The sequence below is a fragment of the Mauremys mutica genome, chromosome 8, assembly GCF_020497125.1.
Source record: "Mauremys mutica isolate MM-2020 ecotype Southern chromosome 8, ASM2049712v1, whole genome shotgun sequence".
Classification (NCBI taxonomy): Eukaryota; Metazoa; Chordata; order Testudines; family Geoemydidae; genus Mauremys; species Mauremys mutica.
Window position 1 is genome coordinate 55,811,156 of NC_059079.1, and position 12,597 is coordinate 55,823,752.

General features: G+C 46.8%; 2 protein-coding genes across 3 annotated transcripts in view; one reads left to right on the forward strand and one right to left on the reverse strand.

Moving 5' to 3' along the window:
• The window catches only part of NPL (N-acetylneuraminate pyruvate lyase), a 119,212-nt gene extending 111,778 nt beyond the window's left edge, over positions 1-7,434 (reverse strand). Inside the window, exons 1-2 of the mRNA XM_045027678.1 lie at positions 7,268-7,434; positions 6,438-6,560 (exon numbers count right to left, since the gene is read on the reverse strand). The gene's annotated coding sequence lies outside the window, so the exon portion shown is untranslated. The remainder of the gene's footprint in view (positions 1-6,437; positions 6,561-7,267) is intronic.
• RGS8 (regulator of G protein signaling 8) overlaps positions 1-9,479 on the forward strand; it is a 32,038-nt gene extending 22,559 nt beyond the window's left edge. For both annotated transcript variants that reach the window (XM_045027680.1, XM_045027681.1), the window contains 2 exons: positions 6,491-6,657; positions 9,161-9,479. In XM_045027680.1, the coding sequence (XP_044883615.1) occupies positions 6,491-6,657; positions 9,161-9,343 (350 nt within the window). In that variant the 3' untranslated portion in view covers positions 9,344-9,479. The remainder of the gene's footprint in view (positions 1-6,490; positions 6,658-9,160) is intronic.
• Positions 9,480-12,597: the final 3,118 nt, after the last annotated feature.

Below are 12,597 nucleotides of genomic sequence, written 5' to 3' on the forward strand. Positions count from 1 at the left end.
AGTGAGTAAAACCCAAGTAATGACTTTGGGACCTGCCTTGTGTTCACGGGGTACGAGTGAAAGGAGAATGGACTGGCCTTTTGTTGCTCTGCTCCAGGGCCGTTCTGAGGATTTATGGGGCCCTACACAGTATTATTAAACCGGTGCCCTTACGCCAGCGCATTCGGCTCTGTGAATACTGGTGCCCCTATGCTACCCCTATGCTGGCACAACTGGTGACCCTATGCCGGCGCATTTGGCTCTGTGAATATGGCCCCTGCCTTCTGCCTAGTAAGGAGACTGCAGTGCACACTGGGTGTGTGGGAGCCGACCTGCTCTCACCTGCTGTCCCGGTCATAGGTGGGTGGGTGCTCCGGGGCTGGAGCACCCATGGGGAAAATTTAGTGGATGCAGAGCACCCACCAGCGCCAAGCTCCCACCCTTCCCCCCTCCCCCTGTGCCTCTCGCATGCCTGCAGCCCCATGCTTACCAACTCCTCCCTGCCCTCCAAGCGCTTCCAGAGTACTGCGAACAGCTGATTTGCAGCGTTCAAGCTCTGGGAGGGAGGGGGAGGAGTGGGGACGGGGCGCGCTTGGCGAAGAAGGTGGGGAAGAGGCGGGGCAGGGGTGGAGCAGGGGCGGGAAGAGGCGGGGTGGGGGTGGAGGCTTGGGGGAAGGGGTGAAGTGGGGGCGGGGCCTGGAACAGAAGGGTGGTGTCAAGCACCACCCGGCAAGATGAGAAGTTGGTGCCTATGGTCCTGATGGTGCCCCAAATTTTTGGGTGCCCTACGCAGCCGCGTATGCTGCATATGCCCAAAGATGGTCCTGCTCTGCTCTCAGAGACTTGCAAATTCCTTCCAGATCTGCTCGTCTTATGGGCTTTGATGGTCTCCCCCATTAGAGGAATTCTTTGCAGTGTCTTCGTTAGGTCTGCTCCAACAGTAATTGCTTCCCCGTTTGGTTTCAGGTGATCCCTACATCCAAAGCTTCTTTTTTGGGGTCAGATGCCTGAATAAATATACTAGACCTATTTTAAAGGATCACGCCCCTAAATAAGTACACCTATACCTTCTTAAAGTGCCATGACCTTGAAGACTGTGGTCTGTATATTCTAAGGATTCACCATGCTGCGCCATCTGAAGACTCCCAGTGCTGCTCTTTTTTCTGCACTTTATCTATGTTATGTAGTTTATATATCACACTTCGCAGCTGTTCCATGCTTCTTAATTTGATACTTCAGTAGATGACTCAGTAGATGATGGTTTTCTGTTCAAGTCAGTACTGAACCTGACATAGTCCTGGCGGTACTGTGCTGCCAGAGTCCCTTCATTTGGGTGAGCAGTGCTTTGAAACAAAGATATTGATCTCCTGTGGTAAGTAACGCTTCCTGATTCTCTTCATGAGCGTGCAGGTCTTAAACTCAGCATCCAGGCCAAATTACAACTCAGGGAACAACATTCTATGACCTAAATCCACCCTTGCACTTCAGTTAGTTCCGGTACTCTTCTCCAATTCCCTTCTTCCCTCCTACCCTACGCTGCAGGGCAGCATTACAGTGTGGAAGCTATCTTACAGTGCACCGTAACCTGTTGTTCACTCTCACAGGCTGTACCCTCAATGCCAACTGGCAAAGGGTTCAATGTTCTGTAACAGCAACTCCTATCAGACCTGACACACTCACTACATGTAACAAAACTGCTGCCACAGTATTTATCAATGAAGACTGTTGTGTGAGGTATCCAATTAAAGCTTATATCATAGTGGTCCTCATAAGCATTGAGAGATGTATGTACGGTGGCTGTGCAAGGAGTGATGTGTACCTTCTTTAAAATATGTTTTAAACTCTGTAACCAAGAAGAGCTGACAAATAGTTATTTTCCAGAGAGGAGATAAGATGTGTATCTCTCTGTCACATGTAAATTAAGCCAATGCACTGGAAACCCTATTTGCATGTGAAATCAACAGGAAAGACAGGTTGATGGAGGAGATATGAAACAAACAGGGGAAGCACACCAGCAACAGGAGAGGAGAGTCTTATATGGGGGTGCACTTCAAAGGTTGACTGGACTAAAAGAGGAGGGGGAAGGACGCCTTTCTTATCCTTCACTGAGGAAGCTAAAAGGACAGCACTTTTTGTATTCATAAAATTTGGATCCTGGCCATGTTGGGCTAATGATGCTGGGAGGCCTTAGGTGAGAAATTGCTTAGACAAGAATTTTAGCCTGTTAGTGTTAAGTTTAGACTCTAAGAAACATGTATTATATATAACCTGTTTTTATTATCCTTGCTCACTCTTCAATCTTAATCTTTGTAATGAAAGGTATGTGTTTTCACTATCAATAGATTACAGGGCTGAGCTGTCCTAAAGAATTTGATCCTGAGTGGTTCCAGTCAAGCTGTGTGTGAGCTGTCCCTCCAGGGACAGCTCACCTGGTGATTTCTGAGAGTGCCCAGTGACAGGAGCTAGATACTGCAGAGGGGGATGCTGGCCGAGGGGCTCAGGAGCTGGTGTGTGTCTGTCACTAGCCTGCATAGAGAGGGCCAGATCTGTGGAGACCTAGAAGTTGGTGCTTGTCTATGGCCAGACACTGTTGGTTTCAAGGAGCTGAGCTATAGCAAGCTTCACGCTAAGGGCAGGTGGTGGTGAGGTGCCTCACAACTCTGAGTACCCGTGGGGAGAGTGACAGAGGCATATCTTATATCGGCCACACACTGAGAGAACGTAAGTGATGGAAATCAGTCAGAGGCTGAAGGAAAAAGGGAGATGGAGCAGGGCAGCCCTAGGTTTTGAAGTCCCTCCCAAGAAAGTCCTCTGATGCTCCCTCTTCCATCACCTCCAGCCTCCCAAATGACTCAGAATGATCCTAGCTGTCTGATCTAAAAAGAAGGGCTTTCTCCACATACAGAGAGCTCATGCATGGAGGAGGCAGAAGCATGTGGGAAGTCAGGAGGGGATCAGCCTCTTATGAGTGAGTGCAAGTTAGCAGTGGGACTCCATGCAGCAAGGGGGCCCCTTGGTTTGAAGTCTTTCCTGCATAAGGCCATGAGAGAGATAGAGAGGATGGCAACAAAGAGAGAAGAAGGAATAGACAGAAGAGAGAGGGTGTGTGGGGAGGAGAGCAGAAGGGAAGGTGGGAGAGAAGTGAAAAGAAGGAAAGTGAGGAGGGTGGGACAGAATGAAGAAAGGGGGCTAAGCAAGAGACCTGAAAGAGAAGGAGGGTGAGAAAAAGGAAGGGATGCGAGAAAGTTTATGGAGAGGAGAGAAAAGGGGGGAGAGGAAGTAGAAGGGAAAGAGACAGAGTACAAACAGGAAGAGAAAAATGTCTACTATTCATATCCAACCCCTTTCTATATTTATTTAGAAATGAAAAGCCACTGACTAAAGTCAGAGCAGGAACAAGGGGAGAGAACTGTGCAGAGACTTTCTGGTTCCAGCTGCTGCCCCAGCTCCCTGGCTGCTCCAGGCTGCTTTCTGGGGCAGAGTTGAAGCAAAGGTCTTTCTTGCTACATCAATCATGAGAAAGCTTTTCCTTTGACCAGACATTATGCTCTGTTCATCACGTCCCCTGGCAAGGCTTCTGTGTTTGGAGAGTGACCCCGTGTCAGTGCTAAGGATGACAAAAAGCAGAGAGAGAATCAAAACCGAGGAAGAGAGGCAGGGTGTCTAGAAGCATATCGCAAAGCTCTTTATCGTCATTGTAAAAGGCTTCAGCAGGGTATCCACTAACCAACTATGGAATGTTTAAGGGCAAACACTACAGGAACCAGCTACATACAAAGAGCCTTATGGCACCAGGATCTGCTGTTCTTTTCCCTTCAAACTTCTGTTCCCTCCAAACTCTCTGCTATCCCACACTGACAGATCCCTGCAGCATAGACTCCCCAGTCTGCTCCTGAGTTTTCACCTTCCCACTGAGACTCTATCTCCCCAGGAAAGACACTGGGTACTAGATTCTGGAGAGGGCACAAGTTGTGTGCCACCTTCTTGCCTCCTGAATTTTGGGGTCAGCTGGGGAGTGGAGCAGGCCCTGGTGTAAGCTAGAGCAGCCTCAGCAGCATCTCTGTCTCAAGGTGCCTAAAACATCACGTTATGAAGCCACTGAGCAGCTCACAGTAGCCCGAGTGCAGTGTGTTCCTGCTACACCTCCTGCCCCAGCCATATTTCTGGCTTGTCCCTGTACCACTGGCTTGGAGAGGGGCTAATGTCTCCTTCAGGCACGCGGGGCTGTAGCTGTACAGTCCATTGGATCCAAATCACAATATTCAGTTTCAGCAGCACTGCTGTATGCACGACAAAAGCCCTCGTTTTGCTGCTGGCACAGCACCTTGCTGAGACCACGTTTCCCCCTCTCTGTGGGCAGTACGGAGACTAAAAAACGACACTCCAAAGAGTTGATGTGATACAGCTGTAGCTGAGCATCTCATCCCTGTGTCCCCTTTCTGTCCATAATCTCACATTAGCTACTTAAAAGCAATCAGGAAGAGGCACTTTCACCCCAGCTCTCATAAAACCATTCCCAGTTGCTTGCGGGGAGCGGATGTGAGGTGACAGGAAGACGTAAGGCATCAGATCAGACATTCAAGACAGGAGAGGGAGCTGACAGAACCATTCTGTGTCCCGGTAGCAGCTATGGTTGCCAGCTGGCTGGTTTTTAACCGGCCTGGCCAGTTTTTGTACTGCCTTGTTGGTGAAAAGATTTAATGTGCTGGTTTTTCACTTGGGACCAACCTTCCCTGTAAGCCATGCACACGTATGTCCACACAGTGGTTTTGTAACTACCACGCATGCCAAATGGCTGGGAGAGTGGCTGACATCTGAGTGTGTGCCAGGCCCTCAACCTGCTGAAACCGCAGCATCGGGGACTGGGAAGGGGGACAGAACATAAGAACAGCCATACTGGGTCAGACCATTGGTCCATCTAGCCCAGTATCCTGTCTTCTGCCAGTGCCAAATGCAAGTTGTCACAAAAAGACCCGAGACCCGAGTCTCATCCGGAGTGGAGTGGTTGAGGCAGGGGCTCCTGGTAGGGGACAGCAGGAGGGCTCCCTTAAGGGCTGAGGTGGGGTTGGGGTTCTGCATCTCAGAGATGGCAACCCTAGTATCTCCTGGATTCTGGCTAGGGGAGGGGAGGCTGGGGGCAGGGTTTCTCTTTTCCCCAGGGTGCGGGGGGAGGGGGAGAGCTGGAGGCAGCAGACTCTGTCATTTTCCATCTCTGCCCACTGGAAGTGGGGAGGAAGCAGCAAGGGGTGGATCTTTCTGGGAAAGAAAAGAGTCAGAAAGGGAGCTCCCATCTGGTACTAGTGCAGGAGAGATTAGAGCCCCATCAATTCCCCAGCCAGGCACCAGCCCCTCCTGCTGCTCCCACTTTAGATTATTGTGCTTGAGAAGTTCTTCTTTCACCAGCTCAGGGAGAGGCAGGGGAGCTTAGCTCCCAAACTCAGGGCAGGGAGAGTAGGAGGGACCTTCCGTGAATTTCCCCAAGACCACTTCTTTCCCTTCACTGACTGCATTCCCTGTCCCATAAATGTTTTTAGAGACAAACTCGGAACAGGGTAATGCTGGCCAAGTAGGATTCCTGTCATAAACTCTTTAACAACCCTACCTTATAGGAAAGGTCTGAAAGGGCAAAATTCAGCTCTGCCGTAAGTGGGTGGAGCACTCATTGATTTCAATTCTGCTAATTCCAGAGCTGAATTGATTGGATCCCATACATGCAGAGAAAGTAAATACAGTGGCTGCGTCCACATGTGCCTCTTTTTATAAATCTGTCTACACACAGAAATCAGAATGCTCCAATTTCCAAATCTTCGTAATCATAACTTGTAACCTGAGCTAGCCAGAAACATCATCGAAATCTCACAATTGCTAAGCACTAAAAGTGATAAGAGCACTTTGACCACCTCGCTAGCGAGGTGGTAACCACTCAATGTTCCTTCCTTTTCCTTTTTATTGTAGATGTTATGGTTAGAAATTCTAAGATACTTCCTATGTACAAATAAGAGTTAAAAATGTGTCAAGATAATAAACCAAAGTAACGAAAAGCCCAGATGTAAAAGGAGACAAGTTCACAAACGATGTATTTTATAAACAGTTTTACCTAGTGATAAATGTATTTTACAAAGTGAGGCTTTAACAACTATATGGCAAGCAGAATGTATAACTTGAGCCTGGGAATTTCAAAGGACCCTATAGGAGTCAGGCTCTCAAATCCCTTTGAAATTCTGCCTACATTCCTAGCAAAACACGGATTAAAAAACAACACAGGAGGGGGTTCCTTTAACCACATGGGAGCCTCATGTAACTGTAACCTGTGGATGACAGTAATTGAGCCTGCTGTAGAAAAACCACATGATCAGCAGTTAAATCTTTTTGTGCCAATGGCAGAGATTTTGAAATGAATAGGGGTCGTATTTGTTGGGGATGAGTGAACAGTGGCATATACCGTAAAGAGGCCTTACCTGGTCTAAAGTTGCTTCCTTTCTTCCTTAAATCCAATGTTTCCCCCTTGTAGATGGGGTGGCTGCATTCCGCGCCTTCCTGAAGACAGAGTTCAGCGAGGAGAATCTGGAGTTCTGGCTGGCCTGCGAGGAGTTCAAAAAGACCCGGTCGACAACCAAACTGGCATCCAAGGCCCACAGGATCTTTGAAGAATTCATTGATGTGCAAGCTCCTCGAGAGGTTGGTAGGCATACACACTCTGGTGGGATTAATCTGAGTGAAAGGTATTGCAGGGAAACTCACTTGGCAAGGGGAAGGAAAGGGGAGTTGTTTGCCACATCCACGGGCGGCTCTATGTTTTTTACTGCCCCAAGCACGACAGTCAGGCGGCATTCGGCGACATTTTTGCCGGTGATCTGCCAGTCCTGCGCCTTTGGCGTACCTGCTGCCGAATTGCCGCCGAAGCCTGCCTGACTGCTGCCCTCACAGCGACTGGCAGGCCGCCCCCTACGGCTTGCCACCCCAGGCTTGCTGCGCTGGTGCCTGGAGCCGCCCCTGGCCACATCTCTCCACTATCAGTGACTCACATCCCCAGTGCTGGGATTTTGTACTCTTCAGGGGACCACTGCAGATATAATGAGCTGATCAATGATTTCACTAGCTACTGTTGGCCAGTGTATCTGGATAGCTGAGTTACTGCAGCCTGCATCCCAAAGCCTCCAGTGGGGAACCTCTGAGAATCAATGGCTTGATAGAGACATCACTCCTTCATTCTTTCACAAGTATCAAAATTGATTATTTATAGGCCCCCAAAACGGCCTTCAACAACACTCCCAGCAACTGGTCTAACCTGTTGAATCTCCAAGAGTTAGGGTGTATGTGTCAATCTAGGCCCTACGGCCCTCTGAATTTGTAGAATTCAGCATTGTTAGAATTTCTGAAAGTTACGAGCAATAGCACACGGTGCTGAATAGAAAGTGTAGCCACAACTTAGAGCCTGGACTTGTGAATTCTCCTTTAACATAATCACAGTTTATGATGTTATATCCTGCATTGTGATGTCACGTTGTGATGTCATATTGATTATTCAGCAAGGGCCTGCTCACAGATTCCTCTAGTGAATGTGTACCCAATTTCCAACAGGGCTTCCAGTGGGGAAAACTCAGATTTTAACCATAACTTGTGACCTACTAATATTGGTAACTTGGGCCTCTGATGGGGCACACCCCCATCCCTCTGGTGGAAAGCCTAATGAGCATTCCTGCAATCAGGCAGTGTCAATTACGTGTACCTGCAGAACATGCTACACCTGGAGAAGTGGGTCTTAAAAGGATGATGATCCTGGCCATGAGGGGAGTTTTTCCAGGAACAAGGAAGCTTCTAGGGCATGCTGGTAAGCTCCAGCAACAAGGGAAATTGAGCCTGAGGCAGCTGCTAACATTTTCCTTCAAACCCCACCCCATTTGAGGCAGATAGACACTACAATCTTGGTATAAGCAAAAGCCCTGGAGGGCTGATTCCAGCCAGTGAACTGTGATAGGTCCTGGGGAGTGCTCCCAGGGGCTAGAGACAAGGAGACTATAAATTGGGTGCTGAAAAGACCCTGGGAGTGAGCTGAACTCCTGCTGGGAACAGTAAGATTGCCCAGGAGTGGGGGACCCAGGGGCAAGAGACTCAAAGGTACTTTGGCTCAAGCCCAAGCTGAAGGTTGGTCAACTACAGGGCCAAATTGAACTCCCACTGAAATCAATGGCAGTCTTTCTCATTGTGTCAGCTGGAGTGGGAGGAGATCTAGTGTCTTGTGGCACTGAATGCATTCCAGCTGGGATTAGACACTTGGGTTTAGGTTAGATTAGGAGATGTTGATCCCTATGATAGCTAAAGGGTGATATCTAAAATCGGATCCCACAGTCATGACCTCTGGTGTATCAAAATCTGAAAGGACCCACCAGCATAATGCACAGCCAACTAATGCTGTAACCATCTTAGGGGAGGCACAGATAAAGGTTCCCTTTTTTGACTGCATTATATTTGGGTACCACGGAAGCCTCCCTATTCAAAAGATGAATAGCAGCAAACTCTCTCACACAGGAATGGCTTTGCACCATCTTTCTCATGACAACCACAGTTAAGACCGGTTGGTTTTCAGGGCAAAAATCTGGGAAAATTCAGGAATTTGTCACAGCAAAAATGCTAAAGTCATAAGTTTAGGGGGTTTAAAATGGAAAAGTCCAGGCACAGTATATTTTAATAAGTAGTTGTCATGGGAAATTATGAGAAAAGTCAAACAGTTTATTGTAAAACAAAAATAACTTAAAGCTATTTGATAAGATTTTAGTAATAGTTTAAAATTACTAACAATTCATTATCCAACACACTAAATGTATAGAGAGCCACATTTGTAAAAATTCATAGGCGTCTTAATGAGTGATGGGATAGCTGGGATGACAAAGACTCTGAGTCGACATTTTCAGACTTGCAGTACCTAAAGTTAAGCACCTAAATTCACACCTATGTACCTAAATAAAAATGGTCTGGTTTTCAGAGGTGCTAAGCACACACAGCTAATATTGAAATTAATATGGATCGAAGTGCTTAACTTAAGCCACCTAAGTTAGAAAATTTGGGCAGTGACTTATTATGAATCCCTCCCTCTCCTGCCCCAAAAGGTTATGTTGTTGTGTTATTAACTATATAAACCAGAGTTACTCTATATAATCCTTCTTGTTGTCTCTCTCCCCAGGTGAACATAGACTTCCAGACACGGGAGGTGACAAGAAATAATGTGCAGGAGCCCTCACTATCTTGCTTTGACCAGGCCCAAGGGAAAGTGCACAGCCTCATGGAGAAAGACTCTTACCCCAGGTTCCTGAGATCCAAAATTTACACAGACCTGCTGACCCAAACCCAGAGGAGGCTCAGCTAGAGCAGGGATGGGACCCTCAGAAACCATAAGCTTCCCATGGCAGTCAAAACCATTTCCAAATCTGAAACTTCATTGGTGTTAAAAAAGCAGGGGTAAAGGAGGAACAGGAGAGAGAAAGGGGGAACCCATTTCAGAGTGTGACCCAAACACAGTTCTAGGACTCTTTGGAGAGTCTCTGTGTGTGTTTGGTTAGTGGTAGCACCTAGCAGTTTCTGGCCTATTCAGGATCAGAAATATGTCCTCTGTGGTGCACTGGGTCATCTATCAAGAAGGCAGGTTTCCCAAAACTTACTACACTGGTTAGTTGGTAAATAATGTCAATATGAACTTCCATCCTTCCAGGCCTCTTCCCCACCCTCACCTATCCCACATAGTTGGAGGGGACACTAAGGGCAGTCATGAAACTAGTGTAACTGAGCACAATCCAAAGCACTGCTGTCACTCATGTGGGGGTGTGGGACTCCAAGCTAGAGACCATGAGGTTCCTAAAGCTGCAGGCCTTGGGATGTCTCCCAGGGTAGAACGGATCAACTGAGTCAGCTCTTTCTTCTATTTTTGTTGCTCACATTGTGATGTCAGCCATGACCTTGCTGCACCCCCTTCCTATCTGATGATGCCCCCCAACCCTAAAGCCCTTTTCTTTAGGGGAGGGAAACAGAATGTTATTTTCACGTAAATTGTCAAGGAGCCAAAGTTTCCTCCCCAGGAGGCCAAACCAAAAGTCCTTACTAGAAATTATTCTAGTACAAATTATAATTATTATTTGATAGGAGCCCCAGGCATGGAGCAGGGCTCCATTGTGCTAGGCTGTGTACCAAAACCATAACAAAAAGATGCTTCTTGCCCCAGAAGAGCTTTGTAGTTGGGAGGCAACAAGTGATGCTCCATCATGCTAATTGCTAAAAAAGGAGGGGAATGCAAGACCCGCCTGTTATGTGAGACCACACGTTTCATGCATTGGGCATGACAGAGAGAGGTAAAAGTAAAGGGATTTGTGTGCAGTGTAGCACACCGCACACAACACTTAAAAATAGCCTCTGTTCTGGCCTCATGCAGCAGCTGATAACATTGATACTGAAGTTATTTTAATGTATTGTCCATGGACTGCTTTTATTTATTGATTGCTAACGGTGTGTTCAGTGCTGTACAAACAACTATGGAGATGTGGTCCCTACTGTGAAGACAGATAAGACAGTGGAAACATGTTTTGCACGGGATGAGAGTCCAGTCTTGAAGCAGTATATAAGACACTTATTTGCTGTTGTATTTTCCATATTTTTGTTGCATAGCTTAAGAAAAGATTATGCACAGACATCAACTGTGTCACACAACCACCAAGTTATGCATAAATAAATTTACAATAGGCTCCAATTTCTATGTTTAGGGTGGTCCGTGGGTTTGCTATCCCAAAAAGTTTGGATTAAAAATTCGATTCAACATTGAGTAAACAGGATGGACTGGAGTCTAAAGCTACTCACAGCAAATAGGAAAAAGCTGCCTGGATCTCAAAAGGTATTTCACATCCATGCATTAGGCAGGACACAGCTTTCAAACAATATTTCGAGGGATGCTGTGCTGGGGGAGCTGCTGGATGTACAGACTCTGTTCTGTAGTCATTATGAGGTTTCTCTCATTAGGATGGAGGGTTTTGTTAGAGCATCACTTTTTTTTTAAATAAATTTCTTCCAAGTCCTATTCTATAATGTGAACACTGGATGGAATTGACACTTGGGCTGAATGGGAAGAGGAGAGGAGAGAAAGCTGGTGCGTGGTTAGGTGCAGAGTGGCTTAGCTTTGCTGAACAGGAGTTCACTCATATGCCATTGTGTTGACTAATAGCCAAAAAGTTTTGCATGGTGGTGACACTTGGCTCCAGGTGACTGGGTATTTGTGGTTTGGGATCAGAATGGGGGTGGGGAGCATGGTTGTCTCATTTCAGAGTCATGTGCAGCAGGTCAGAGTTCTCAGGCACCAGAGGCTATATGCTATATGTATAGGCAAAATGTGTTTTCTAAGGGAAGATTACCTTACAGCATGTGACAGCACTGTTATTCTAAAACTGATTCTCTACTTTTCATTCTGCAATCCACTTTGTTAGAGAGAGACCCTCTCATGGGTCAATTTTCATTCTATTAGAGGAACTATCAGAAAGGGCATTGAGCCCTGTGATCTGAGAACCATTGTTTACAGATGTCCTTTGCAACTGGATTGTAAAATAAGTGGCAGGGACTGGAATACAGGTTTGCAAGTTGTGTGGAACCAAATCTGTGTAACGCTGACAGACCTCGGTCATCAGCAGGTGGGATCGAAGCTGAGGCCTCTGGAGTTTAGTGCATGAGCCTCTACTGCATGAGCTAAAAGCCAACTAGCTGTTAGGTAAGGCTGTAGAGCAGACTCATTTTATCTCTCTCTTTAAATGGTCTCAGTGTCACTAGATGGGACAGAACACCACACCCAGGAGGTGTGTAGGTTACATCTGCACCCAAATGCAGGCCCTATAGTGCAACCCCTCTATTTATTTTCTTTAAAAGTACCTCTAGAATCTATCATGAATTCCCTTAGCTTATACATTTTGTCAACCTAGCAAACGAGATTGCGGAGATAACTATCTCAGGAACCTTGTGCAATGTACTAGAAGGAATCAAAGACTGATGAAATTATTCTTTGATCATTCTTGGGCTATATTTTTTGTCCTATTAAACAGAATGAAACCACATATAGATCCCCATTGTGCTGCAGATGTAAGATAAAAAGTGCAAGGGGCGGGGAGAGATCACTGAGAGACACTGGGAAAAATTTACTTACATCACTCCACAGGGTTCATGGAACGTTCTGAATATGTTTTCTGTGCAGTTGGAGGCAGACACCAAGAGAGAGCTACTGAGGAACTGAGGTGAACTCTTCTCCCTAGGACACAAGCTATGGCACCCTCAGTTAGGCTGTGCTCTGTCTTTAGATGTGGGGAGCTCCTGTTGAGTTAAGATGAAGTCAATGGGAGCTGAATGCAGAGAATTTGCTCCTTAATGCGGAAGTGTCGAGATGACTCCTTGCATGAAAGTGAACTGGTGCATGAAACCAATGACTCTATAGCTTTTGGAACGGTGAGCACACTCTTCAGTGTGACAGGATGGGCACGCCTATATGGTGGCGTTCAGGGAGTGGTTGAAAAGTCTTAGCTGCCTTTTATGACGCTATGGTCTGGGAGAGACCACCACCAGTGACAACACTGAAAGTGCTGAGATTGTGAAGGCAGG